Source organism: Labrus bergylta, chromosome 23, assembly GCF_963930695.1.
Source record: "Labrus bergylta chromosome 23, fLabBer1.1, whole genome shotgun sequence".
Classification (NCBI taxonomy): Eukaryota; Metazoa; Chordata; class Actinopteri; order Labriformes; family Labridae; genus Labrus; species Labrus bergylta.
In genome coordinates, this window is record NC_089217.1 from 4,090,721 (window position 1) to 4,118,493 (window position 27,773).

At 40.5% G+C, this 27,773-nt stretch overlaps 1 protein-coding gene across 17 annotated transcripts; it reads left to right on the top strand.

The window, feature by feature from the left end:
- Positions 1 to 215: 215 nt before the first annotated feature.
- Positions 216 to 27,773, top strand: mybpc1 (myosin binding protein C1). Of its 17 annotated transcripts, XM_065951450.1 has the most exons (33): positions 216 to 503; positions 4,996 to 5,022; positions 6,912 to 6,983; positions 7,736 to 7,960; positions 8,888 to 8,935; positions 9,488 to 9,529; positions 10,462 to 10,503; positions 11,105 to 11,215; positions 12,078 to 12,226; positions 12,345 to 12,462; positions 12,548 to 12,599; positions 13,261 to 13,317; positions 16,062 to 16,228; positions 16,359 to 16,491; positions 18,158 to 18,166; positions 18,448 to 18,572; positions 18,679 to 18,784; positions 19,343 to 19,509; positions 19,622 to 19,787; positions 19,865 to 19,971; positions 20,054 to 20,190; positions 20,644 to 20,803; positions 20,888 to 21,181; positions 21,746 to 21,880; positions 22,281 to 22,448; positions 22,618 to 22,706; positions 22,786 to 22,981; positions 23,214 to 23,353; positions 23,431 to 23,590; positions 23,932 to 24,140; positions 24,622 to 24,808; positions 25,895 to 25,933; positions 26,985 to 27,773. In XM_065951450.1, the coding sequence occupies exons 1-32, from the start codon at positions 482 to 484 to the stop codon at positions 25,912 to 25,914; spliced, it is 3,840 nt and encodes a 1,279-aa protein (XP_065807522.1). In that variant the 5' UTR covers positions 216 to 481; the 3' UTR covers positions 25,915 to 25,933; positions 26,985 to 27,773. The 17 variants fall into 17 exon arrangements, with proteins under 17 accessions (XP_065807522.1, XP_065807516.1, XP_065807517.1 ...); XM_065951444.1 differs by lacking the exon at positions 25,895 to 25,933; XM_065951448.1 differs by lacking the exon at positions 25,895 to 25,933 and having other exon boundaries at positions 217 to 503; positions 24,004 to 24,140.

A 27,773-nucleotide genomic window follows, 5' to 3' on the forward strand; every position in this document is an offset into this window, starting at 1 on the left:
AGTCCTCCAGCAATTATAAAAATGTCACTTATTTGTACAGTTTAACATTTCAATTGTATAATAAAGTATAATCATACTTGGTGTTTCCAATCTGGAAACTGGCACAACAGCCAGTGGGTAAGGGACAGTGATGCAACAGTGGGTCTAGGACAGAGCTGCACTGTCCACTACAGAGAGGAGGAGCATGCCACCTCCCTATATAAGGCCTGAAAGCCTGTCCCCCCCAGGATCTGTCACTGGTACCTCCACTCTTCCCCCACTGAGATTTTTCCAAACGGTATCCCCGTGCCCTCCTCATCTCCCATCACTCTGGTCCAAGGGGTCCCAGAGATTTTTATTTTTTTGCTCTTCTACTGTCCTATCATCACCTCCCTCCTGGTCTTCTTCTTACCTGGCCTCCTGCAGGGTCACATAAATCTGAAGGCAGCTACCTACCTGCACCTTTTGACTCCTTGAAGGTTTTCTTGGGACACGGCTCAAGATGCCAGAGCCCACAAAGAAAGGTAGGAATGTTTATCCAAAAGATGGGAATATAATGTTGCCTCTAGCAGTAACAACAAGCCATGTAACAACCACCACAAAATATCCAAAAATAACCTTTCTGCACTGAGTAATTGTATTAATTGATCGCAAACATTCCAGTTTTTATATTTTTGGCTGATTAGAATTCAATAGTTCTGTTAGTATTCCATGAGTGATGGTTTGCTGTCTTTGTTTGAGGAGAGTAGAGTCAGAAATCTCCATCGTTTTAAAGCTCATCTGCCAGCTTCATCATAGGAATCCTCAAAGTGACTTTCACAGTGGTATTGTATTACTGATGCATGCGTTTCGACCATCCCAGAGGGCAGGAGAAGATTTGAGGTTTATGGGCAGATACTATTGTTGCCAGAGGGGGTTGGCACACTGGATTGTTCCCAGTGATCCGGCTGGAGAAAGACACAATGATGAGTCGTAGATAAGGAATGTTGATGAGTGCCTTGTCGGACAAGAGTAAAGACCTGTGGAGGATAATGTGAGGTGTCATGAACTGAGTGTTTGATTTGTGTTTGTCTTCTGTATGATTGATGGGATCCTTTAAACCTTCCACCTGCCGAAAAGTCAGCTTCATGTTGTACTACATGAAGTATAATAACCCATCCCTTGTCCCACACCATAGCTTCACTCATCTGTACCGCCGTGTCCATCAACATTCCCCTTCTAATCCGCCCATGTCTGTCATTACGATATGATATTACCCACTCCCTCCCCATTAGCTCGGCTCGTTGGGGGTCTGCTGTCAACCCAGACATGACCATGTAGAGAAAATGGAACATTTTGTTGGGATCTTGGATGCCTTCCTAATGAGCGCTGATACAAGTTGTTTATATACTCATTATCCTCTGATCTGTCTTGGCAGTGCCGAACACACTCAACATGATATGCGCATGGAAACAATTATCAGTACATGAGACATCTATTTCTTGTATGTCTGTCTCGGACGAGGTGACACTGTTGCATTAACCTAGCAGGTTTTTATTTCAGCCTTTTGTTGAGTTTTTGGTTCCATGTCCAAACAGAAGGATGCTGAACAATTTGCAAGTTGTGAATTCCCTTGAGGCAGAATTGTGATTTCAGGCTAGATCGTTTTATTTCCTGAATAGGTTAACTTTCCTGCGCCTTTCGAAAAAGTGGACATTTCCGAGATTTGGTTTAGAGAAGCTATTTTACTGGCAATGATATCGGAAGATAAACCTTGCAAATTCCAAAATCCTATTCCGAGCATTCAAAGTTTATCCCAATCCTTTGTTGGACCATTTGTGGTCAAAAAGAGTAGGTTCACACCAGTTTCTGAAATAATGTGAAGCCCAGCTTGAGCTTTATCAATATGCCCTTTAGTACTGTAGATGGTGCCCCCAAAGTAATCATACAATGCCATAAACATCCATGAGCCCCTAAGAGACAAAGCTGAGGGGAATAAGAGGCAGCAGATTCCAGTCCGCTACATAAATAGCTCCATAGCCCATAGCAGCAGATAAATGAGGGTAGAAAAGTATTGTTCTTAAAATGAGTCTGAACAGCTGAAGAGAAGGAGGCCAGCTCTGTTGTTTTAGACACCTCACTCTCAAGCCTTTAAAAAAGTTCCAACCAGAGATGACGGGGCTGGCAGAGTCGCCCGCAGATCTTTTGGGACTTGGATTCTTGTCCCTGGAATAGTTCAGAATGAGCGCACTTTTAATCCCCATCCCTTGTTCCCCGCCATCTCCCTACACAGCCGTCCAAATCCTCCCGCCTCTCCCTGTGCCACACGCCAAAACAGACATCTCTCCCCGCCGCCCCTCACCTCATGATGGCTCAGACACCCGTCCATTAAACCTCTGACCCTCTGCCCTCCGCCTTACATTACTGTCCTTACTGCTACTCAGTTTGTCTTCACCTCATGATATTTACTGTCACTAAGACCCATCACTCTCCCTCGGCTCTGTCCTCTATGGCTTTAAGTTACACAATACCCCCTCATAAATCGGAGCCATGGTCAGACACAGGGGGAAGGCCTGTCAGCAGGTAATTGGCAACCAAGTACAGCTCTCACCTTACATCAGACACTTAATTCTGTATGGAAGTTCCTTGTTAAAGTCCTTGTCTGACCAGAACAACCATAACCAAGAGGTCAGATAAAAATAAGGAACCATAACAACAGCATCATTAATGAAGGCTTATGTTTATTAAAGCAATAAAGATCTATATAAGGAAAATGTAGCTGCCGGCAGATTGGCTCACACTGAAGTCTGAATGAGCCCTTCTGTCTGCACGCCAGCAGAGGCAACAGCTGAAAATACCTGCAACCCTGTCAGCTGCACTGGGAGTCCTCAGAGGTAAAACAAAACCCTTTCTCCAGTCTCATTATCTCCATGTTGATGAGACAGAGATGCAATTCTCGGGCCAATGATGTGACACTACAGGACTGTCGCCAATGGCGCATTGTTCTGAAGTGAGGTGGGAGTGGGGCTAAATTTGACAGAGAATGCTCAGAGGGAATCACTACGAATAGAGTTATCTGAAGGTAAGGAGCAATGGGAGATTAGGTCTGTTTAAAACTCTGCAAAGTGAAATGGACAGGTGGGAAATTAGAGCTGCAGTATTCATAGATTGGTTGCAAACAGCTGGCAGTGACAAACTGAGGATTTTTAGGAGTGAACAAATGATTCTCTAAATGTAAAAATGTTTAAGAAACAACTTTTAGGCTCAGGCTATAGACCATTGACTGTATATTAAGATGGACATTGTGTCTCCTTCTGTACAAAAGTGAAGCCATAATATCCTGCAGCAGGCGCTGGCATATGCTGGTGACATAAAAGTTTAAAAAAAAAACAACACAATAACTCCCTAACAGCTGAATCTCTTATTTGGGTGGCAGTAGCTCAGTCTGTAGGGACTTGGGTTGGGAATCAGAGAGTTGCTGGTTCAAGTCCCAGCACAGACCAAGTCCAGAAATTGACCTGGTAGCTGCCAGAGCACTGCCAAGGTGCCCTTGGGCAAGGCATCTAACACCCCCCACCAGCTCAGGAGCACCCACTGTGGGCAGCCCCCTCACTCTGAGACCTCTCCATTAGTGCATGTCCATAGGATCCTGTTTGTGTATTTCAGCCTATGTTTGTGTAGCATGCTAACTGGACAGAGTGTAAAAACTAATTTCGGATTACCTGTAATAGAATCATGATGACATATCATCAGTAGCCAGACACTTCAACGGTAATAATCACAGCATGAGCGACTTGAATTACATGGGTATAGAAGTAATTAATATGTCTTGTAGAGGTGGGGACAGGGACAAAATCCTTCTGCAGACACAGATTATTGGATCCATTCTTTGAGTAACCTCATTCCCAATGGTTTAAATGTGGAGATTTAATTTATCTGTTTCCTATCAACTGATTGTTGTCCCTATTTTTTTCTGCTGTATTTTTGTTTCTCTTGTCTCTTTGTTTGATTTGTTCCCGGAGGTACCTCTGCATTTAAATTGGCATGATAATAACTTTTTTTCCATGTCAGAATTTGGGTTTGACAAGAATGTATTTTGCGTGTCTGTTAGCATTATAGTTTGGCACATGTCCCATCTCTTAACATGGAGGAGGCAGCGTTTATGTGACCAATACTGCAGCCAGTCAGCAGGGGGACCTATAAATAATTTGGCTTCACTCCAGGGCGACTGTTGCTCCGTCTCTCCTCGTGTACTCTCCGTGGTTTAGACTAGTAGATAATCCCTGTATTTGTTGTTTTTCCTATTCTCATTCTTCTCACACATGCAAACCCCAAATTAGTCGTTGACTTAAGTTGTACCACTCCATCAGAGTTTGGTTTCATAGTTTTAAGGATGTACCAAATACGGAGAGATATTGGACAATCTAGTTGCTTTATAAACACCAAATCGCTTCTGTGTGAATTCTGTACATTCAATCGCCATTACCAAGGTACGTGTGTTAAAGTCTAATGATGGATTTAGTTTTCTGACATGAAACATCCCATTTCCTTAAGCATGACCCAACCACTTGAGTTGGGCTGTAGCAACTGCCACATTACTAGACAGCCTCTCATGACTCTTGTGCTCCACTAACCCACTGATAACAAAATAAGTTCATATTTTCACCTCTGTCATTGCATGCAAGGAGTCGTATGGACGCTTTGATCTGCTGAAGCCCTGCATTGAGTCCTGTTACAGACTCTGAATGTCTTATCAAGACACGGTTCTTCCTTACATTGGTTAAGTCTGGACGAGGCAAAGGGCAAACAAATGGTGTTTCATGGGGGCCTTCGTCATAATCAGTTAAGACTACATGGTGTCTGGGAACGAGGAGCCGATCATCCCACTCAAAGATGATATGGCTTAGCTGAGAATGGACATCAATGAAGAAGTCAATGTGCACAAACACAAATAAATGTTTGTTTAGCTGATTAAATGCAGGACATGCAACCTCGTCATGATAAACAGTGATGTGCTTTTGTCTCTGTTTTATTTAGATGAGACGCCAAACGGCCAGCCAGAAGGTGAGTGGACGACTTTACACATCTTATCTACACCTGTCGAGTAGATCAGAGCTGCTCAATGTATGCACAAGAGCAGACATTCATCATGTGTCAAAATGTATCTTGAAAACAAGGGTAGTCTAGTATGTGAGAAGAAACCAACATGGTCGCTTCAAGAAGACAATACCTCTGTCAAAGTGCACAAAGCATGTTTGCACTGAGGTTCACAGGTTAAAGCCGAACATGTCTACACATGTAATGTGCAGTTACAACTCTGAACTCGGCGTCAATGCGCAAACACAGTGTCATAGCAGTGTAAATGTGGAGCCAATAGTCGGCAGTATGGACATGCTGCCATGTTCCAGAGTGATCTGTAGTGAAGACCAAGCTGTCAGCATCTCTGACATTCCTCTAGCCAGCCAGCTGATCCCCCTCTGTTGGTTCAGCTGACGCCTCGGCCGCCCTGGTCGCCCCATGTGAGCAAGGTGCTGGCATGCAATTGGCTTTTTGCCGGGGCTGGGGTTTGACCTTGGAGCGGCAGCATCTTGAGGCTCCGACATGGCAAGGGGGCTGTGTCAGCTTTTTTAAGGGTTTAACTGGAAACAGTCGTATTGAAAACTATGGCTCGTGAGAGAAAATCACTCTTCTGATTTTACGGAGAGGCCGGTCACATTTTGGTGGTCGCTTAGGACAGTGTACTAGCTCATTAATAACAGCATTATCTCCAGAGTTAGGCAGGTAAGTAAAAAAATGTAACCCATCACACATGACACTTTACTTACAAAACAAGTATTTAGGAACAACACAAGTTTCATTATACATGTTGAAAAGGAAAGCAGTTGAGGTACTGAGTCAGTACGTTGACATGAAGGTAAGAAATTGATTTATTGTGTTAGTCCAACTAAAACTGGACTTTTTAAATAAATGTAGACTTAGTAGAACACCTTGGCCAGTTTGGGTCTGATTAAGGTGTTTACGGAATAGATCAACCGGGGGAAGGTCCAACCATAACTAGCTTAAAGGACGCATATTGCCACCTACAGCAGTGGAGTCAGATATACTTCTATCAATACATCTATTCCCCCCCTTTGCTTTTATACTGGGGTACGGACAGTAGTCCAATTAAAAGACCTTCTCAGTCTATAACCGTAGCTCGACTTAACTGTGCATGTAAACGTACTGACTGACAATCTTTAAAGAATTAACTGATTTAAAAAAACTGGACAGCAAACAACCCGGTCTCACAAAAAAGTCTAAGTAACAGCATTATCCAACACCTGTCATGACAAAATAAGCATAATACAATTTAATTGCACTGAGTACTTGCATTACACGATCCGGTAAAGCCATTTTCAGTGCAATTTCGATGCCGATGCAAGCAGAAAAGTTCAATACTTTAGGTGAGAAATTGACTGCCAAACAATTGACTGACAATGCACGACACTTTCAGCAAGTGTTGCGGTGGTGCCCCGACAATCAACATAGAAAATCCTACTTGTTGATGCCTAAGTACCCACAGTGAACGCACCACAACGCCTTGATGGAAGTAAAAAGTACGAGGTGACATCTGGCCTTGGTACTATTTTATGTTAGTGTGCAATTCTAATCTTGACATATTAACAGCACATTTATTCAGTGACTAGCACTACACTACAGTACAGTATAGTACAGTACAGGATGTCTTTGTTGTATGAAATCAGAGTATCTTCTGAAAAATATGATATCTTCTGATAACGTGTGAATTGGAGGAGGTGAGTGAGTCTCTGTTGTACGAGTTGAAAACTGTTTGTGTGTGTTTCATGTGCGTTTGTTTGAGTGTGAGATCGAGAGAGGCATTGCATATGCAGAAGCTTTTTGTGCTTTTAAAAAAGCAGCTGTTCCATCCACAACTATATTTGTCACTTGCTCAGAGAGTGTTGCCCCAGACAGTAATGGTGTCCTGCCCCTCCCCGAGATTTCCCTGAAGGTTTCTCCACCCCCAGGTGGGTAACCCCCTCCCACACTTGGGTCAGAATGTTTCACTCTTTTGCACATCAAACTCAAATCACGTGTTCGTTTGGTGTGTGCTGACACAATTATTATTTTTTTACTTAATTCACTCGGCCTGAAACTGCACTTTTCTTGCACAGGTATGACTCCAAATCACACTGTATGTATGCTCACACAAAATAAAGTTAAGGTTAATAAGGTTAGCTTTTAGGCAAACACACCGCTACAGTGCACACATCCCCATGCCTGCATTGTTTAACATGCATTTGCCTAAGGACTAGGAGCTGTAACTAACTTCTGCTGTGGCTGTCGTTGTATTTGTGTAACTATTGAATCATCATTCAGGAGGCTATAGAGGTATTAAGGAAGTTGGGTTTTCACTGACTCTGTTGCATGTAATGAAAGGCCATCTGTCTAAATTGACCTCTGCAAGAAATCAGATCAATTCATACTTGCTGAGTCGGGACATCCCTGCCTCCTTAAGAACTTCACTGTATAGATATGCAATGATCAGATAGATGCTGAATTGATGCACATGCCCAAAGCATGGAACTGTCCATCAAAATGGAAATGGCACAAATGGGCTTTTTCAAAATATTATTCCTTATTTAAATGTCACCAATCAGCATTGTGGCTATCTGGTCATTTCGCTATTTATACATGCCCAGTTTGCGCAAGCATTGTCTTGCAAGGCTGTTGTGCTTGATGCTTGCTGCTCCAGCCTGGCGCTTTGTCTGCTGTACAGAGGCAGTAGCAGAGGGGCAAGAGCCAGTAGAGACTGATGGGACGCAACCAGAGCATGCAGAGCCTGCAGAGCCTGAGCCAGTTCAGGCTGTGGTGGCTCAGGAGCCCATTCCCGCTGAGAACGGCTCAAATCAGCCACAGCCTGTCGAGGTTGGGGTGAAAGAGCAAGCAGAGTCTGGTAAAACTACCGAAAAGGGAGAGGGCCCTTGCTCTCCCCGACCTCCTGGTAAGTATGTCTTTTAAACATGAATCGGTCCCATGTCTCTCTGACGATGCATTCTTACCCCTTTGGTTTTTTTAAATGCTACTGAAACAAGCCCTGATCGTCCTACAAGTCGTTTTCATGGCTCAGCAGCATGGCAGAAAACTTTATTTTTTATCTGAAATAGTGATATTTCTGAGTTGAAACTTCAAACATTATTTACATTTCTGCTAAGGTGCTATGGACTCCAATTATTAGTTGAAGCCATGCATTGATGTTTTTCTCTGTCTTTGCTTGTTCGGCTTAATTTGCATGCAGACTTCAAAGAAAAAAAGACTACTTTCACCTTTGGATATTATGATGCAGTCTTCAGACATCCAAAGGAATAAAAACTAATATGGACTAATAGATGAAGTAGTCATTAGATTCTGAAATGGCAATCTGAAAGTGATGCAAAGTGTTAGCAAGGTGAGTCGGCAAACTAAATTCTTCATTCAATAATTCAGAAACAATGAATGTAAAAGGCAAAAAGAAAAACACACACATTATGCTTGATAGCTATGGCTTGCTCATGAGCATCTTCTGCAAATACGAGTTGTAAGCTGCTAATAAAGTTGGATTTTATGTTACACCTGTGTGTGTATGAAGACAAGTGAGCTTGTGCTTTTGTTTCTGCAGCTTGAGAAGCTTGCGCCATGTGAGCATAAAGCCTTCATGACCCCACACTTTTAATCAACCAGACATACGGTATTCAAGGTCTTACAGAGCACAAAGTCAAAGATTTTGATCTCATTCCTCAAATCTAAAAGCTGCATGTCATGTTCCATTCATTCAAGTCTTGTCCAGCATGTGTTCGACGGCCTTGTTGGCCTGCCAGTCTTGTGTCTTGTTGGCCTGCCAGTGGAGCTTTTTGATAGGTGGGTCTATTTGTCAATGACACCTTTATTCCAGATGAGGATGATGCTGCAGCCACAACCCCATCCCCAACACCCCGACCAGGTTGGTATCCATAACAACCCTCACTACTTTCCTAATGTATTCCTCTTCACATCACCCATTGAGGACAGTTCATCATGAGTCTGATCTGACTTAACTCCGATGGCCTCCTTAGTGTTTTGAAAGGTTGCTAAAGTACTCTTGAGCTAAAAGTACGGCAAATTGATGGTTGGTCATTGTGGTGTTAATACGAGATCGAAGAATTGTAAAATATAGCGTTTTATTCATTTGTCAATTAAACTCTTTGGTTTGTAATGTGGATTTGAACTTCACAAAATGATAAGGCGCTAAGCTAACTAACCCTCTGCATTTAATACTAATGCTAAGCTAGGCTAAATGCTGTCACCACTGTTTCTGAACATAAACATTTGCTCTTCTAATTTAGATCTGAGTATGACAGCAAATTGGTGAATTTACCAAAATGTCAGAGTATCTTCAATTATTTTATTTTTATCCTTATTTCCCTGCATTTGATCATTTGACTATAAAAGACCAAGCCATAAAAAAGTAGTTGTTTCCTTAATAACCTCAGTCTTAATTGTTCTTTTTTCACAGAAGAGGCCAATACACTCAAGAAACTCTCAATTGAACTGCCTAGTAAGATCCCTCCGTTAAATCCTACCTCCATTTTAGAACCAAACCAGTAGTTTACTCGAAATTACAAAAAAAAAGGACCGTCTGAATGTAGAAACATGTTGAAGACATGTTTATTTCTCAAATTTTTTTTTTGTGTGTTTTTAGAAGTTAGCTTTTCAATAGAAGAAAATTACAATGTTCAAATTATCCATGCTAACATACTAGCATACACCATGCCATACAATACATCTTGATGCTTGTTAGACTTGCTAGACTGGGGTTAGACCGTTGACTGTGTATTAAAATGGACGGAGAAACAACTGCCTGTGAGTGAGGCCAAAATACTTTTGAGCAAATGTAACGGCATGATCAACAGCTCTGTTGACAATAGAGGACGAAAGGTCATAACATTTTCCGAAATATTGAGTTTCTGTTCCGAACCAACACCTGAATTTGTCCTGCTGTTGACTATACCGACCTAAGGGATATTTTACATTTTAGCGGTAAGCTTAATGTGTACGTCATTTAGCGGAAACGTTAAGCTACAACAGCCAGCTCCCAACATATATGAGCATCTGTCCCGCAATCTTTTGGCTTCACTTTTGTACAACAAAGGAGAAAGAGGGGGGCTGTCCATATATATATATATATGTCCATTGATATACAGTCAATTGGTTACACGATCACGCTTTTTTGTTTTCTGTACACATAAATTATAATTTATGTGGTTACATTTGGAATTCTGATCATTTATCTGCTTATCCTAACAGTCATATCAAGTTTAACACACAAAAGAAAAACCATGGCATTTAAAAAAAAAACAGAGCTTTGATTCAGAATTCCTCAAAATATCTGTTGTTGCTTTTACTTTCTATGAGTGTGTGCTTGCTTCAGTGGACTTTACAGTACTATTTTTCACAATATGCTGTAAATTTCTCTCTGTCTTTGTTTAGATGATAGCGTCCCTTTGCCAGAAATGGGGAGAAAGGACTCAGGTAATAAAATAGAAATCTAAAAATGAGACTCATGTGGTAACTATGTTCATTTTTTCATTCAGTCAAGGAGGAATGGCTGTACCAGTTTCCCATTTCTCCGTCATTGCTGGTCAGTAGTTTGTTAGCATAATCCAAATCAATTTATCCCAGGAATATAATCCGCAAGATGAAATCGACGTGTTTATCTGACAAATCATAGCCCTGACCTCTTGTGTCATCCTCACTACATACATGGAAACAATGGGGCTTTCAGAACTCTGATTGCACTTAAGACTGGAGCACCGGAAAATGAAGAAATGCCCAAAACAAAGAGTTGCTGAAAATGGAAATACCGTGTCCTTTTTGTGTTTCATGTTGTCTTTTTCATGCTTTCCATGTTGCTAAATGCTTAAATTCTGCTGCTGTATGAGTTGTGATTGCTGAATGTGAGAAACTGTGTCAGTGTGTCTGTATTACTCTCCTCTGGTACAGTAAGGTTAAAACTTTCAGATCAAAAGTGAAAGGTGGGTGTGCGAATTCCTCAACAGTAATGTTGTTTTTTTTCCTGCATAATGGAAATGTAGAGCCCTGTGTCATGTATGTGTTTCTCCTAACTGACCAGTGTGGTCACTGGGAGAGGGCCAGGCCCCCGAGGACCTGGACAAGCCTATTGATACCCCACCACGGTCCACCCTGCTGATAGAGAGTCCCCAGAGCGCCTCTATGCCTGTGGGTGAGTAAAAGCAGAACGAGGAGGAGTTAACAGATATATACAATGACAGTATATATCATATATGCATAAATGTAAATGTACGGAGCTATAAAGTTGTCCACCGTGTTTTTACCATTAAACATTCAACCAGTTTTCCGCTTTGGAATTTGTTTGTTGATTGTTTGGTAAGAGGTCATCTGGAAAAAGATCCAATAGGACCTAGAAAAATGATTATTCGCTTTCATGTCCAAAATTTGTTTAGAAGCTTGGTGCCACTCTTTCCTTTACAGTAAATACTTAGCTAAATCAAGAGGATGTTAAACTAGCTTAGTTTAGATGGTCTTATTTTAGGTAAAGTAAGGTTAGGTAAGGTTGGATTAGGTTTGCGTAAGGGACGACATTAGCCTAGCTCTGGATAGGAAAGTTACAAAACTCTTTCACCAAAACCTCTAATGCTCACAAACTAACAATATCCCATTACCTCACTTTAAAACCACACTTTGTTTTTATGCTTCAGTTTTGTCGATAAAAAAAGAAGCATTAAAATGTACGCTTTACTGCTGTAAGTATGCAAAATATGTGCCATCAGGAGAGAGTCAAGCTAGCTAATTTGCCCACCTTATACAGTCGTTAGGTAACTAACTAGCTAGTAGCCTTATCTGCATTCTCGCTTTTAGAGGACAGTATTGATCTTCCAATCTAAATCTGCATTGAAGACAATCAGCAAATTCCATAAAATGTTTGATAAGAAAAGTCTAAGAACAGCAATAGATTAATTTAAAGGCCCTTAATACAATAAAAAATGTGCATGTGTGTTTTACTAACCAAATGTGGTGTAGAGTTAATAGTTGATTGATGGGACTTTTGGACTGTTTGGTTTAAGGTGGAGATATATCCTTTGTTGCCAAGGTGGAGGCTAAAGATCTCCTCCGCAAACCAACTGTCAAGTGGTTTAAAGGAAAATGGATGGATCTGGCCAGCAAGACAGGAAAGCACTTACAGCTGAAAGAGACCTTTGAACGCCAGACCAAGGTATTGTCCAGCTAAGCACCCAACCGTCCCAGCCCCCCCTATACCTGCCTGAGCAACAACTAACAGTTACATGCTTATGGCGGTTTTATTTCCATACTTGTGTATCATCCCCTGGTAGATCCACACATTTGAGATGCATATCATCAAAGCCAAAGAAAACTATGCTGGAAACTACAGGTGTGAAGTCACCTATAAGGACAAGTTTGACAGCTGTTCCTTTGACTTGGAAGTGAAAGGTTTGTTGACATGTCAAAGTGCGTTCGATTCATTCCAATATCTCCACAGAATATAGAGCGTATGTGTGTTGTTACTGTCTTACAGAGGCTGAAACGGGCTCACAGAATATTGATATTCGATCGGCTTTCAAAAGAAGGTAAAGAAAGGAGTGTGTGCTGCAGACATGTTGATATTGCAAAGGAGTCAGCAATATATGAATTCAGTATGCAGCAGTACCGTATTTCCTATTTTCCCATCAGCTAAAAAATGTTTGGATGTCAGAACATAGGATCTCTGACGAATTTTTGATACTAATAAAAGATTAAGTGGAACAAATAAAAGTGCAATAAACATTTAATCTTGGAACTATAGCACAGTAAGTGTGACAAGATGGTTGCGATAATGTCATTAACCTTTTTTTGAAGGTAATTACAAATCAACCAACCGACTCAATGTGTAATCAAAGGCCAACTCTTGCCTTTTAAATCTCCCAACAATGTGTCCAGATAGCAATGCAAAGCATCCCGGTTCATCAACGTTGCTGCTTAGTAATGTTGCTTCAACATTACTACGGCAATATTGCCTGGGACCTCTCATGAAGTGTCTTACACAAAACACCTTGTTTTGAGTTTTTATCTGGAAAAGACAAAAAAAAAATGGAAGGGAACTTGTGTAAGAACCAATCGTGTGTTAGCTTAAAGCTAATCAAACGATTGACTTCTGAGCATTTGCTTTGTGTTGCTCCATTAGCATTGTTTCATAGTGTAACTGTTGTACGTCTGATTGAATCTTTATTAATCTCTCCTTGTTAACAACAGCAGTGAAGGACAAGAAGATGCAGGAGAGCTTGACTTTAGTGGTCTCCTTAAACATAGGTGAGAATCACATCCCCACCCTGAGTGGATTTTGTCCTTTTCAGTATGTTTAAGCCCATTTTTGGATGTGCTTCTTTTCTAATTTTTTCAGATATTCTGAACTCTTCATTGTAGGTTACTGTAAGAGTGAAGAGCACATACCTAGAGACACAATATCATACCACACCAGAGGTTTTCAGCTCATAGGCTGTACTTTGTTTTTACATTTTAGGTGAATTGGAACCATTTAAAGGCACTCAAAATAGCCACAGATGAACAGGTTACATTCTCTGGATTTCTTTTAGTCTGATGCTTCTATGGCTTGTTCCATATAGAAAATACATAACTTTCTATGATTTCTTCTTCCATTTGTGGATGTTTATTGTATTGGGACATTTGAGACAAGATTTTCCCTAAATGGAATCTGAAAATATTGGTATAATGTATTTGTTGACAGATTTGACAGTATAACTCTATGGAATGCAAATTTTGCCAAAAGTAGCACCGCCATTGGGCACTTTCTTTGCCTCCTGTTTCTGAGCTTTTCTCGTAAATCACCCTGTGCAGTTTGAAAACCTCTGTGCTATACCAAACTTACCAAGTAGGGTTCCAAATAAACACCATTACACATATTTTAGAGAATACAGTGCAGTGTTTTAGTCGGAGCAAAAATAGTCCTAGGCAGCGACACTGTTCATCAGCTAGCCTACATTACACATTTACTGTCGGCTTGTCTCTTCTCTCCCCTATATATTCAGAAATCAAAGGTTAGTAGAGAGAAACCAATAGGTTTTTAAACGGTTAGACCTTACTGCGGGTGAGTAATCCTGTAGAATCCCCAGCATGACGTGTAGCTTTAGGAACTGGACGAGCAAGAGTGTTGGCCTACTGTAGTACGGTAACACTTCATTTGAAGGCAGCATTCCTGACTGAACTGTGAGCAAACATTAACGATGAAAATGGGCCTGGAATCGTAAATGGTGAAGTAAAACGGCACCATTACGAGGCACCATTTTGGATCATTAATGACGTGCTCAGGGGCCGTGAAGAAATGATGCAGTAAAATAGTGTTATCGCTACATTGTCGTTTTATTTCAGTCTAGAAATACAAGGCAAATACAACCATGTTTATTTCAGCTTTCTCTGTAATTGCCTGAAAATAAACACATGAGAAATACAAACAATGAATAGAGTAAAACTTGACGCTATTTACCTCCAACCTTTCTGACATTTTGGAAAAAATGTCTTTCAAAGGAAAGGGCTGACTGAATGTTCTGTATTTACAGTAATGGATACATTCATGTCAAAGGCGACGTGTTTTTAACTGCTTTCTCACAAACCTAACATGTCTGAGAGACATTTTCATTATCTAACATTGTCGGAGCATTTCTGAAGTAATCACTCAAACCAACAACAAAGGGATGGGCCACTTCTGATGAGGAAAATGATGGAAAAATGATTTGTTTCAGTTTACTGCTAAACTCCTGCATGCTGCATATAAACATTTTAAGAAACTGGATTACGTTTGAACCTGCTTGTGTGATATTTCAGTCGTACATGACAGATCAAACCCTATTTTCTTGTAAAAGTGTCGAAACCATTGTTATGGTTTAATGGCAACCCTAAATATTTGAATACTATAACAGTCAGACTTAGCTCAAAGATTTTCTCACAATATCACTCAGTTTCCTTCCTAATTAAAAACATGTATGAAAGATGTTAGAAATACTCGGTTGATTTAGTTTTAACCAAGTGGCTAACATCAGAACAATAACAATTTACCAGAAGACAATATCTAATGACTTTCAAGAAATACATTTTGTTGGTATTTTTCAAAAATCTCTGCAATGGTAGTTTAACCATTATTTTCCTACTTGAAGTTGAGGACCTCTAGACAGGTCCTCTATAAATTGTAGGGCCTGAATGATACAGGATTTTGGGATCGATACTGATATCGATATTAAGGATTAAAAAGATTCTGATACCGATATATCTGCCGATAACTTTTCTTGGCTTTGTCTTTGATCTGTAGCGATAGACAGATATAGATAAACACATTTATTGTATTGATCTCTCAGTTATCAAAAACTTATGGAAAAGATATTTGATGAAGACAAGATGGTCGCTCAACTGGAATGTACGTTCCTCACCGTTTGACACTCTGGAGAGTGATGATGCTTGTTGTAATCCATGTAGCGAGATAAATTAGCTGATACCGATAGTCACAGGATATGCTTATATCGGCCGAAATTATTGGCTGGTGGATTAATCGGTCGGTTCTCGTAAATTGTGTTTTATTGAAAAATACCTACTTTGACCAGCTGTCCTTATTCTTGCATAACGTTTCTGTATCAAACACCTCTAATTAGACACTGGTGACACATAAGCAATAACGTCCACACATGATTAACCCTCTAAGCAAATACTGGGACATTTGGTTTTAACTGATTAGTGCTTCTACTCATTTAGTGTTCATATTTGTCTCCAGAGCTGACGCAAACACACAAGTCTACAGCTCAAAACGCCCATTCCTTTGTGTGACATGTCCTGAGGAATGCACTGCAAGGAAATAGGACACGCAAATCAAATTTCACAAAGAAATGAAAACGAAATATTGACACCTAAATGCTGATTTGCTTAACCTACCAATGGTTCAATAAGTTCCACTTTTTAGAGGTTAATGAGTTGTTCCTCAAGACACGTTGCAAAACCCCCTGCCTGTGACTCCTACCCTTACAATGTTCCCTCATACCTGGCACCACTAGGGAGCCAAAACAGGAGGACGAAGCACCTGATGTCGATGTGTGGGACATCCTAAAGAACGCTAGACCAGATCAGTATGAGAAGATTGCCTTTATGTACGGCATCACAGATCTGAGGGGTCTGCTGAGGAGGATGAAGAAGATCCCAAAACAGGAGAAGAAAAGCGAAGGTGAATCAGTAGTCGCCAACATTTTTTGATGTGCTACTTAGCAAAAGTTGCATTCTAGGGAAATTTAGAAGGTGAATCTGTGGTCAAATGGGAAATCTTGTCTTTGGTTTTGATGCTTTTCTTTTCAAAGCTTTCGCAAAGAAACTGGAACCAGCATATCAGGTGGACAAAGGTGGAAAGATCCGCTTGGTGGTCGATCTGGCCGACCCGACAGTTGAGCTGAAGTGGTACAAGAACGGGCAGGAAATCAGACCCAGTCCCAAGTATGTGACTACTTTTTCTTCAGTCTATTGTCTGTCGTCTCCCCTTCAACACTGCACAAATGAAAATCATTTTAACCCTGAAAATGCATTTCATTTGTGGTATTGCCATTCTTCACCAGTTGTCTGGTATATTGTGTTTTCATTTTGTCATCAATGAAAAACACAATGGTTCAACATGTTAAAGCTACAAATCATATGCAACATAGACCTATATTTACACAAATGTGCACATAGAAAGTGGCTTAGTGCGACAGTACTTTAATGTATCCATACATCAGGCACACAGTTTAATAGTGCTTTCTTTCTCATGTGCAGCCGGTTAAGTCCACTGAACCATTTCTAGTGAACAAACACAATGCTCTCAACTCTAATGTGGCCCAAATCAGTCCCCTACAGTCTCACACAAACATTTCAGTAACACTGTCAATATTTAGGACTTCATAAACATCCCCATAGCTACATTTGGCTGTAAATGTGGTGTATGATGTAGACTGTTGACTTTAATTGCCATTAACTATTGTATATGTCCTCCTCCGTACAGGAAAAAGGTGGTACCTCCTTCACAGGTCTTTAACTAAGTCTGGCTTTGAAACCAACTAAATAGATGCTAAATGTAAAAATCAAATACAGATAAAGTAAATTACCTTTAACAGGAGACACTTTTCAAAAACAATATGTTATCGTAAAGGTTTAACTTATTTGGGTGGGTTGGATCTACGATGGCTATAAAGGTTATGGGAAGTATTTTTAGTGCAAATCTGAAGCCTTACTGATGCTAAAACGTATACTCATGAATAGACAATGAAAGCAGCTCAACCACAACTTTGGTTTTATGGTTCAGTCAATCCACTTGTCCAAGTTAGTGTGAAAGCAGCAAGAGAGCACCAATAGTCTGTCTTTCCAAAACCAACTTATGGACAAAGAAAACCACTAGCTGTTTAAAAAAGGGACATCAATTTCCTTTAGCATTTGGTGAATACCAAAACAGAGCTAAAAAAAAAGGATATTTAACACATTCATCAGGAGGATGGAAACAGGACTTTGTCTTACCTGTATAAATAAGTTTCTCTTTATGTATATTATATTTTCATAATCTTAAAAGTTGCTCATTTATTTTAACAATATGGTGAAAACTCAGCCACACAATTATAAGGATTTTGTCAGTATGCACACAGACATATCCTATTTTATGATAAGGCGAATGATAGGGCATCTATGAATCTAAATAGAATTATTTGCTGGATGATAAAGCCAAATTATGAGACTATTTTCTGGCAACTAAATATGTTGTAACGGACGTACTGTAGATGGAGATGCTGTTTATATTAATATCCAGTTGAAGGTCTTAACTTACAAACATGCACTGAAACTTCTGTTCAAAGCCATTCAAAGTTAAAGCCATCTGGGAGGTTATTGCTGATTTCTGGTTGTGGTCTGCTTCGGCATTCCTGGCCGCAAGGCTTCCTGTAGTGAAGACTTCGCTGTCAAACACACTCTCTCTCTTTCTCTTTTGATCCTATTGTCGACTACATTTACCCCTCTTGGCATGATTTCTCTCTGTCTTTGTCTGTCTGTCATATCATGGTGCTCCTTCCTGTCTGCCATAATCACTTCCTGTACACTACCTGTGCTCCGGCCCCATTCTGGCTCCTCTGCTGACCTTTAGTCAACGGAAGTAAGTCAACCCATCCAAACAGTCATCTTTTCTCCATGTCAGAGTTTGCTGTGACCCCACTCCTCTTTCTACTCTGACCCTCGGGGTTTTGAAGTGCTTTTGATGCATGTTGAGTATAATAAGGATAGAGCAATTCTTTATAATATAAAAAGTGAACTGTATGACCTTAAGAATGTGTTTTGGGGTTGTTTTCGATTATCATTCATATTTTAGGACTACAGTATTTTGACTCATACCTAGCTTTGGTGACCAGTGATGTGATTAATGGACTCCTTGTCTAGGTATATTTTTGAGCATAAAGGCACACAAAGGATAATGGTCATCAACAACTGCTCCGTGAATGACGATGCAGCTTATTCCGTAGCTGCAGGAGACGAGAAATGTGCTACGGAGCTGTTTGTGAAAGGTATCTTGATTTAACTGGTGACCTTTATTTAAATGATAAAGAACTATTTATGACAAAGATGATTTGTTACTGTAGTTCAGCTTCTTCCCTCCCTCTTGTCTTGCAGAGTTGCCAGTTAAGATTGTCAAAGGTGTTGAGCCTGTGAAGACCACGGTTAATGAGAGGATCGAGCTGGAGTGTGAAGTGTCAGAGGAGGGGGCTCAAGTCAAATGGTAAGACTTTAAAGACTCAAAAACCTGCAAGAAAGCAAAATTTGATATCTTCCTAACGCACTCTCTTTCCACCTGCAAAATGCATTTTCACTTTGTGTCACTTAGTCAGGAGACAATGATGAAAACGATATGAAAAGATAAGAAAAGAAGAGATGGTACAATAGAATCTGGATGATATGAAACAATTGGATGGGATAAATAACGATACTGTAATATGTGACATAATACCATATGAAAAGAGGATGTGATCAAATACAATATTACTCTACAATACAGACAATATATTATGGCAGGGTATCATACGATCCAGACAAAATAATACAATATGAAATATATCAAGGCCACCTAAGAAAAGAACCAATAAAATACTTATGATAAGGTACAATACGATGGTCCTTTATGAGTCCAGCAGCAGGGAAATGTTCATGCTTATTAATGTATCAAGGTAACAATTGATGTAATTGATGTAACAATGATATACTTGAGTCTATGTTTAGCTGTTGATAGCCCATTAACACCAATAAAACGTTGCATTTCAAATGTTTTTTACTCCTTTAGGATGAAGAACGGTGTTGAGGTTCCAACAGGAGTGCGCTCCAGATACCGAGTTAAGAGTGAAGGAACAAAACACTTCTTGGTAATTGATGATGCCTCCAAGGAGGACACTGGGACGTACTCCATCATGGCTTCTGGTGGCACATCTGAGGCTCATGTACAGGTTGACTGTATGTATCGTTCCTGTCTTTTCTCATTATTTCTGCTAGTTTAGGTGCTTTTCAAAAGAATCACTGTTAATTGTTCTACACTGGTCTATACCCTTTCCTAACTCGAAATTAGTGAAACCATTGAAGATCTACCAGGACCTACAGGATATGAAAGTGATGCTGGGCCAACCCCTGAAGCTGCACTGTGAGATTTACCCAGGCAATGTCCCAGGTCGTTGGTACAGGAATGGACAGCTGATCCAGCCCAACGACCGCATCACAATCATACACAGAAATAAGTATGCAACTCCTCTCAAGCTTAAGTTCTTCAGAACCAACTTCACAGGTGCTAACTAGCGTCATATTGATTTTTCAGGGTCCATCGTCTTGAAATTGAATCCAGCTCCCTTCATGATGCAGGAGATTACACTTTTGTACCTGAGGGATATTCACAGAGCCTCTCAGCAAAAATCCACATCATTGGTACACAATTGATGCTTTAATTTATTAAACAATTTAGACAACATGTAGAATTTCTTAAGTAATCTGATTGAACTTTCTGCAGACCCACCAAGAGTGCACTTGGATAGTTTGAACTTCCCGGACAACACGGTCACCATAGTGGCAGGAAACAAACTACGCTTGGAGATCCCCATCAGTGGAGAGCCAGCACCTAGGGTTGTGTGGATGAAGGGAGAACGGGTGAGCTTCAAATCTTTTAAAAGATTAGTAATGGCAAAAGAGTCCAAAAACACATACCTTCTCACTTCCCTTTTCTGTTTCAGGCTCTCAGGCCAAAGCCCACTGTTTTATTTAGTTAAGACAAAAATCTTTAAACATTGGGCACATGTATGCAATGTTGGTTAAAAAAAGGCTAAACTATGTCTTAAACAGCTGGGCACTGACTGTTTATCCACTGTTGCTCAAACAGGATTAAACTGTCCATTTGTTGGGGACTATTTTCAGCTTCGGATTATGCGCATTTGGTGCTCCATTGAGTATTGCTTATAGTACAACACTTTGGCTCATTCATGCTATATGGCAGACAATAATGTTTTAAGAAAGAAATTGTGTTTTAGTTTTCCTGTGACAATCAGAAAATATTTTGGTCATGTTTAAGCCATGAATCCTATTTTTTCACCCTGTTTGCCATAGGTAATTCTTGAGTCTGGCCATCGAGTCCGAGCTGAAACCTACGGTGACCAGACGAGCCTGACAATTGACATCACAGAGCGGGAGGACTCGGGTAACTACAAGATAGTCCTGCAAAATGAGGCTGGTGAGGCCACAGCCAGTGTCAAAATCAAGGTTGTTGGTAAGTGATCACAAAACACAACAAAAGAACACACTGTAATCTGTTTATAGAATAACAAACATGGTTGTTTTCTGTTGTTTACAGACATCCCTGACCCTCCAGAGGCTCCACTGGTCCCAGTGGTGGGTGGAGATTGGTGCTCTATGACATGGGAAGCACCAAAATATGATGGAGGTTCACCAATATTAGGTTACTTCATTGAAAGAAAGAAGAAACAAAGCTCCAGATGGATGAGACTGAACTTTGACCTGATAAAAGAAACATCATTCGAACCCAAGAAGATGATTGAAGGAGTTCCATATGAAGTGCGGATCTTTGCAGTCAATGCCATTGGTGTGTCCAAGCCCAGTGAACCATCCAAAGCCTTTACTCCCCTCGGTGAGTAGCCCGAAAATCTCCATGAGCAGCCACCGACCTGGCCTGTGAACTGTTACTGCCAATACTGTTCAGGAAATCTTTAACAAAGCTTCAGTTTATCAAACAACAACAATAGCGCAGGATATTTCTAAGAATTGACCTCTGATAGTGCGTGTGTGATCTGCCCTTGGTACCCCGGCGACACAGCTGTTCCTCCCTAGACCCCACCATCCCAAGCATTCTGACTGTGACCTCCACTAGACACGCAAGAGCTTTAGAGGATATTAAATATGTCTTTATAATGGCTGCCAAATCATCTGCGGATTAGAGGTTTAGGAGATCAGGTCTGTCAGAGGGTTCAATAGGAGTAAGATATGATTCAGAATACAAGAATAGAAGGCGGGAGCAGGGCCTAATGAGATCTGAAATGGAGATTGATAGCATACCAGTCAGAGAATGAGGCGCCTTGCTCCCATGTTCCTGGCTTGCCAAAATGGATATTTTCCGCTGTGGTTCATACTCCTTGTTGAGAACAATTGAGTAATGATGACACTACTGATATCTAAAACCTTTATCCCCACTCAGCTGTGACCAGTGAGCCCACCATGCTGGTAGTTGACGATGTCACTGACAACACTGTGACTGTAAAGTGGCGTCCTCCAGAAACCATCGGAGCAGCCGGTCTGGATGGATACTTGGTGGAGTACTGCATAGAGGGAGGTGAGACAATCCCAAATCTTCAAAGCATTGTTATCCAACCTGGGGCCTGTATGTTTGACTAGTGTGGGAGCGCCGTACCGGTACACTGCCCTGGCACGGTTGGAAGAGGGGGGCTTCAGCACAGTACAAACAGTGTCTCTACAAACATACAAATTAAAATGAGTTCATGTTGCCAGGCTTACATTTCACAAGTTGTAACCACTTGAATAATTAAATCCTACAGTCTGAAAAAGATTGTGACAAAGATTTTTAAAGCCCATTCCAAACATTTTAAAATCCAAGTCCAATGAACCTCTAAGATTTATGTCCACAAACATTTTATTTGGACAAGAAACAGACAATGAACATACATTTCATTTAACTAGGAACAAATTCATTGGAGGGTGTTTTTCCCCAACAGCTAATGATTGGGTAGTATCCAACAAGGAGCTGACAGAGAAGACCAAGTACACCATCACTGGGCTGACTCCAGGGTCTAAAATTTTAGTTCGAGTTAGAGCCATCAACGCTGCTGGACCCAGCCCTCCACGGACCCTTCAGCACGCCATCTTGGTCAAAGAAGTTATTGGTGAGCTCTAAAAAAATACTGCTAGGATTCTCTTACTGTATTCAAGTGTTCTTATCATTCTATGAAGCTTTTATGGTTTCTTGTTGACCATTTACAAGGAAAAGACGATGCAAAAATGAACTATTAGATATTTCTCACAAACACATCTTGCATTCTATCTCCTCCTCAGAACCACCCAAGATCCGAGTCCCCCGACACTTGAAGCAGACATACACTCGAAGAGTTGGTGAAGCTGTGAACCTTGTAGTGCCATTCATGGTAAAGCAGTCTCTGAATCTATGCTGAATATCTACTGCGTCTCTGAGCAGAATATTAAACTCTTTGGTGATGTATGCAGGGCAAACCCAGGCCGAAGGTCACCTGGCTGAAAGAGGGCAAGCCTATCGAGCCTACACACGTCAGTATCCGCAACACAGACTGTGACAGCATCATCTTCATTCGTAAAGCCGAACGAAGCCACTCTGGAAAGTACGAGATGACTGTGCAGGTTGAGAACCATGTGGACACAGCCATTATTGACATACAGATTGTAGGTAAGTGAATAGATTATGCTTTCTCAGGGTATCTGTACCTGATATTCTCAAGTTAAAAGTCTTAAATATGTTGCAGTCTTTGGACTTATTGGCTCGTCCTTAGTGTGTTGCAAACTAGCTACAAACCTACAAAGCATCCCCTTAATATTTTACTTGCGTTATTGCTACTTCTAAATCTTGAAACGATAATAAGACCGAATTGTCTACTCAAGATCTGTTTTCTGTGTGTTAGACCTACCTGGGCCTCCTCAGTGTGTGACGATTGAAGATGTCTGGGGAGGTAACGTGGCTCTGGTCTGGACTCCTCCAAAAGACAACGGCAACGCCCCAATTACAGGCTACACCATTCAAAAAGCAGACAAAAAGACAATGGTAAAAGATCAGCTAAACAAATGACAAACAAGGAAGTTGGCAAATGATGCATTTACACACTTTGATTTGCTTTATAGGAATGGTTCACATGCATCGAGCAGTACCATCGCACCTGCATCACCATCACAGAGCTGGTAGTAGGGAACGAGTACTTCTTCAGGATTTACTCAGAGAACATGTGTGGCTTAAGTGAAGCCGCCACCGTAACCAAAAAGAGTGCCCTTATCGTCAAAGAAGGTAACCCTGACTGGTCTGTAACAGCGTGAATGTTTGATGTAGCTGTTATCAGTTCTGATGAGGGAAAATGTTTCCAAAGTGAAAACTTTGGAACAAATCACACAGATTTCACAAGTTGAAAATGTCGATTAAGTTCACGTTTCATTTTACTACCATGTCTTTCACAGGTGTTATTTGAAAGGTACTGTCAGTGATGTTTTCCACCCTGAAGTGAGCCTGTATTTACAGTCTCACTTTCAAAGCTAACACGGGTCGGGCAACGACTGACAGGCCTTGAACAGTGGTGTCGTGTACTCAGCCGTTGATAAACCAAAGCACATTGTCTTTCCCTCATCACATAGGGATTTCCCCACATGATACCGCTCAGCACCAGTATCATGCACAACCCCATTCCTTTACCCTTCCCCCCACAGGCATGCAGTTGAAAACACATGAGTTTAACGACCGAGACTTCAAGGAGGCGCCAAAATTCACCCAGCCGCTGATCAACACTTTTGCCATTGCCGGCTACAATGCTACACTCAATTGTAGCGTCCGTGCCAACCCAAGGGTAGGTAGGGGGACACCAGGTAATAGTAAAGATTACTCATTAAACAATGCAGGTAAATATACATGTTGACGAGCTTGCACTTTCATGCACCAATTCTCTTCCTTGTGTTCCAAAATAACAGTTTAAAGACTGCTTTTTATAAAGTTTAAAGCTTAGAGACTAATGTCTTGGTTCAATAATGATCAAATATAACTAAGAATAGGAAGTGAATTAGAATCAAATAATTAAATATTTGGCTGAAAGTGGTTCAGCCATTGGTGTTTTATGCCCTAATTTGGAATATCTACATATCAAACCAGTTATCCCGTTGAGTAATCATTACTGATAGAATTTCTGGTCAAAAGTATGAATTATGATCCAAGATGCATTAGTTTCAAAGAATGCTTGAAAGGTGTTGACTCCAATAAAATAACTAAGAGGGCGTCCCCCCTGCTGGATTATGATCATCATGCAATTTGACGTATCTGTTGTCTGACCACAGCCCAAGGTGATCTGGATGAAGAATAAGATAACCATCCTTGACGACCCGCGCTACCGTATGTTTAGCAACCAGGGAGTATGTACTCTGGAGATCAGGAAGCCCAGCCCCTATGATGGCGGCATGTACACCTGTAAGGCCATCAATGACCTGGGAGAGGCCCAAGTGGACTGCAAGCTGGAAGTCAAAGGTCAGTGTGGAACAGAAGGCAAGCTATATGACTGTATCTGGTTTCCCAAAGCCACTGTAGTTTTTTTTCTCTCTCAATTTCTTGCTTCTTAGAAGTGTTTCTGCTGAAAGATTAAAAAAAATAGAGAAAAAGGCAAAGTAGACTTTGGGAAACCAACTTTTCTGAGGGTTACTGTTGTGTTTGAACTGTGCTACGGTCTACTGAAGGGCTGGCCACATAGGCGGTGGACAAGTAAGTATATGGTTAAGTTTCACCAGCTGTTCATAAATTGACAACTAGCTTATATCTGATGACTTACCAAACTGAGTTGCACCATTAAGATTTATCTAAGAAATATTAGAAATTTAACAATCGGTTACTAAGAATAATCTATAGTCCTTACCAAGCATAAATAATATAACAGGAAGTTACTGTAGCATCATGAGCTGGAAAAGCCTCTACCTGCTTAAAATAACAGCTAAACATTTACATTAAAATTACTTTAGAAACATAAGTACATTTGTGTTTAAATGTCTTTATATCTAACAACACACCATGAAAATGTGTGTCAGGATAAATTGTATAGTTTTCTTAAAAGTTGGAGGGTGTGATATCAGATCATGCTGATTTGTTAAAAACGATGTGGAAAAAAGCATGGGTGGTTTAACACTTATTTGAGCAATGTTTTGATACTGTCTTGTTTTTTCAAAATTGGCTAAATTGGATTTATTAACAGCTGGTGCAAACGTAAACCATTTTAAGAAAATAGATGAAGAGAAATAGTGACATAATAATCTGTGTGTGGTGCACATAATATCTGGTGACAATTTTCCATTACCACCACATGTAAAGTTTTATCCCCCCATGTTCAAGCCATCCTGTTCATCATCACAACACGCCACCTCGACACACAGTCTTAACTTTCAGAGCTGTGTTGTTTTTGTGTCGTCTGAAACTGTTTTACACAGATTCCAGTGTCCCCTTAATGCCCCACAGTTAACTCCTCATATAAAAGAGTTCAGTAATATCTCAACTGTATTCCCTGGTACACACATATAACTCCATGTAAACATTTTGTTTACCCCTCTTCTCTTCTCTCTCCCCCAGTCCAAACTCAAGAATTGTGAATGTATGTTCTCATCTAAGGTAAGCTTTCATATGGTTTTGACATATGAAGCTTATGTCATTCATTATGCATTTTTCAGCCAGCTTGTAACCTCGCTTTCTCAATCGGAAGTTGGCTTTTCTTACTTAGACCCAGAGAACAAATTTGGGAAATCTGGCATTATTAAAACAAGGCTGGCATGACAGCTTCTGCCCAAATTATTCCTCAGTTCTGCTCAGCTGGCTGAATTAAATAATCCTGTGTTGGATGTTGTTTTTGACTGCCACAATGTTTGGTATGGTGTGAATTCAAAGCCTACCTCTCATGTAGTTTGTGCCGCAGACAAGGTAAGTAAAACGTTTCGCAAACTTTCTAACCTTTGCTGAGAAATCCAGAGCAGCACTTCTGAAGCCTGGGAGCTGAGTGTTATTCTATGTTGACAAGACATCTGCAAAGCCTTTTTTAATGCTGATGTTAAAAAAAATGTAAAGCAGCCAAGCAAAGTGAACTAACACTGAATGTTTCCATGTTGTGTTTGGATCTCAGGTTTGTGGTGTGAATGTAAAATTGAGAAAGCACAGTATCCTCATGTATCCTGATCCTGATTAGCTGACTGTTTTGGGAAAATGTAATCAAGTAAATCTTTTCTCATCATGCGAATGGCCGGGGAAACACTGCAATATAGTGAATAAAACTCTAAATGATTTCACTTTGCAAAATGTGTTTTGATAGTTCAAGTACATTTACTTCTTTTAAGTGAAATTTCAAACGCATGGCTGAATGCTTATTTCACAACTGTTAGCATCTTGAGGATGACTGGGCAGTCGTTTGCTTAATTAATCTTGGGTTTGTGATCAATGTTTTAGACCTGCATTGTAATCAGTGGAACCTCTGCTTCTGCAAGCTTGAGCAGATTTAGATACAAACTCTTCTTCTTCTTCTCTCCTCACGGCCTCTTGTCTTTGTATTCTCTTTGTACAAATGATCTCCCTCTTGCTCTGTATCTCCCCTGCTCTTCTTACTCTCTCCACATCTGCCTCTGCTTCTCCCAACAATATTATGATAAGAGTTTTTTTTTCTCTTGCCCCTTAGGAGGCTTCACCTTTTATGAACTCATGCAACGCGGAGTGCCCCTCCACCTGATTGACAAGTACATGAACGAGCATAAGATTGTCGAGCAGGAGAAGTAAAATTGGACAGAACGCAATGAGACACTTTAGTTTTGCAGACATCTGATGCCACGAGTGACCTTTTTCTGTCACCTATGGAGGTTGCCGGCCTGAAGACGGATGGGGGGGTGGGGGGGTGGCGGGAAGGGTTGTGCTGCTCCGTGGTGCGGCATGCTGTGTGCAGTTTTAGAGCTAGCTACCAAAAAAAAAAAAAAATCCTCTTCTTTGTCACCCACTTGTGTTTTAAAGACTGTTTCAGTGTTTTGGTTCTGTCTTTACTGAGTACATGTAGTATTTAAAAAAAAAAAAAAAAACATATAACAGTGACACACGTACAGTATTTACATGTTCATAGTTGGGGCTGTCTGTTAAAAGTGATGTTTTATTTCTGGGTTATAAAAGAGAAAAAGGGAATGTATAAACTAAAGTTTGGTGTTTGTAAGGTGTGTAAGAACTTATTAATGGCAAGAAAAGGGAAACAAGCAGATATATGTTGGATAAGTGAATGTGTAAAACCCTTCAAAGATAATTCACATTAACATTTGTTCATTTCGACAGTTTTTCTGTGAAGGTATTCAGTGAGGGATGTAGATTGTAGAGCATGACAAACTAAGCTTTTTGGATTCATGTTGGACTTGAAGTTTCATAAATCATGCGCATGCCTTAGTAAACATCACCCATGAACAATAAAATTAATGTAAAAAAAATTGCA

What these genes read in the sequence shown, in the direction of transcription:
- mybpc1 (XM_065951444.1), top strand. Translation starts at nt 482, where the DNA reads ATGCCAGAGCCCACAAAGAAAG. An exon ending in ATCCCCAACACCCCGACCAG is followed by an intron (nt 8,936 to 9,487) that starts GTTGGTATCCAT and finishes CTTTTTTCACAG; the next exon opens with AAGAGGCCAATACACTCAAG. An exon ending in CGATCGGCTTTCAAAAGAAG is followed by an intron (nt 12,600 to 13,260) that starts GTAAAGAAAGGA and finishes TGTTAACAACAG; the next exon opens with CAGTGAAGGACAAGAAGATG.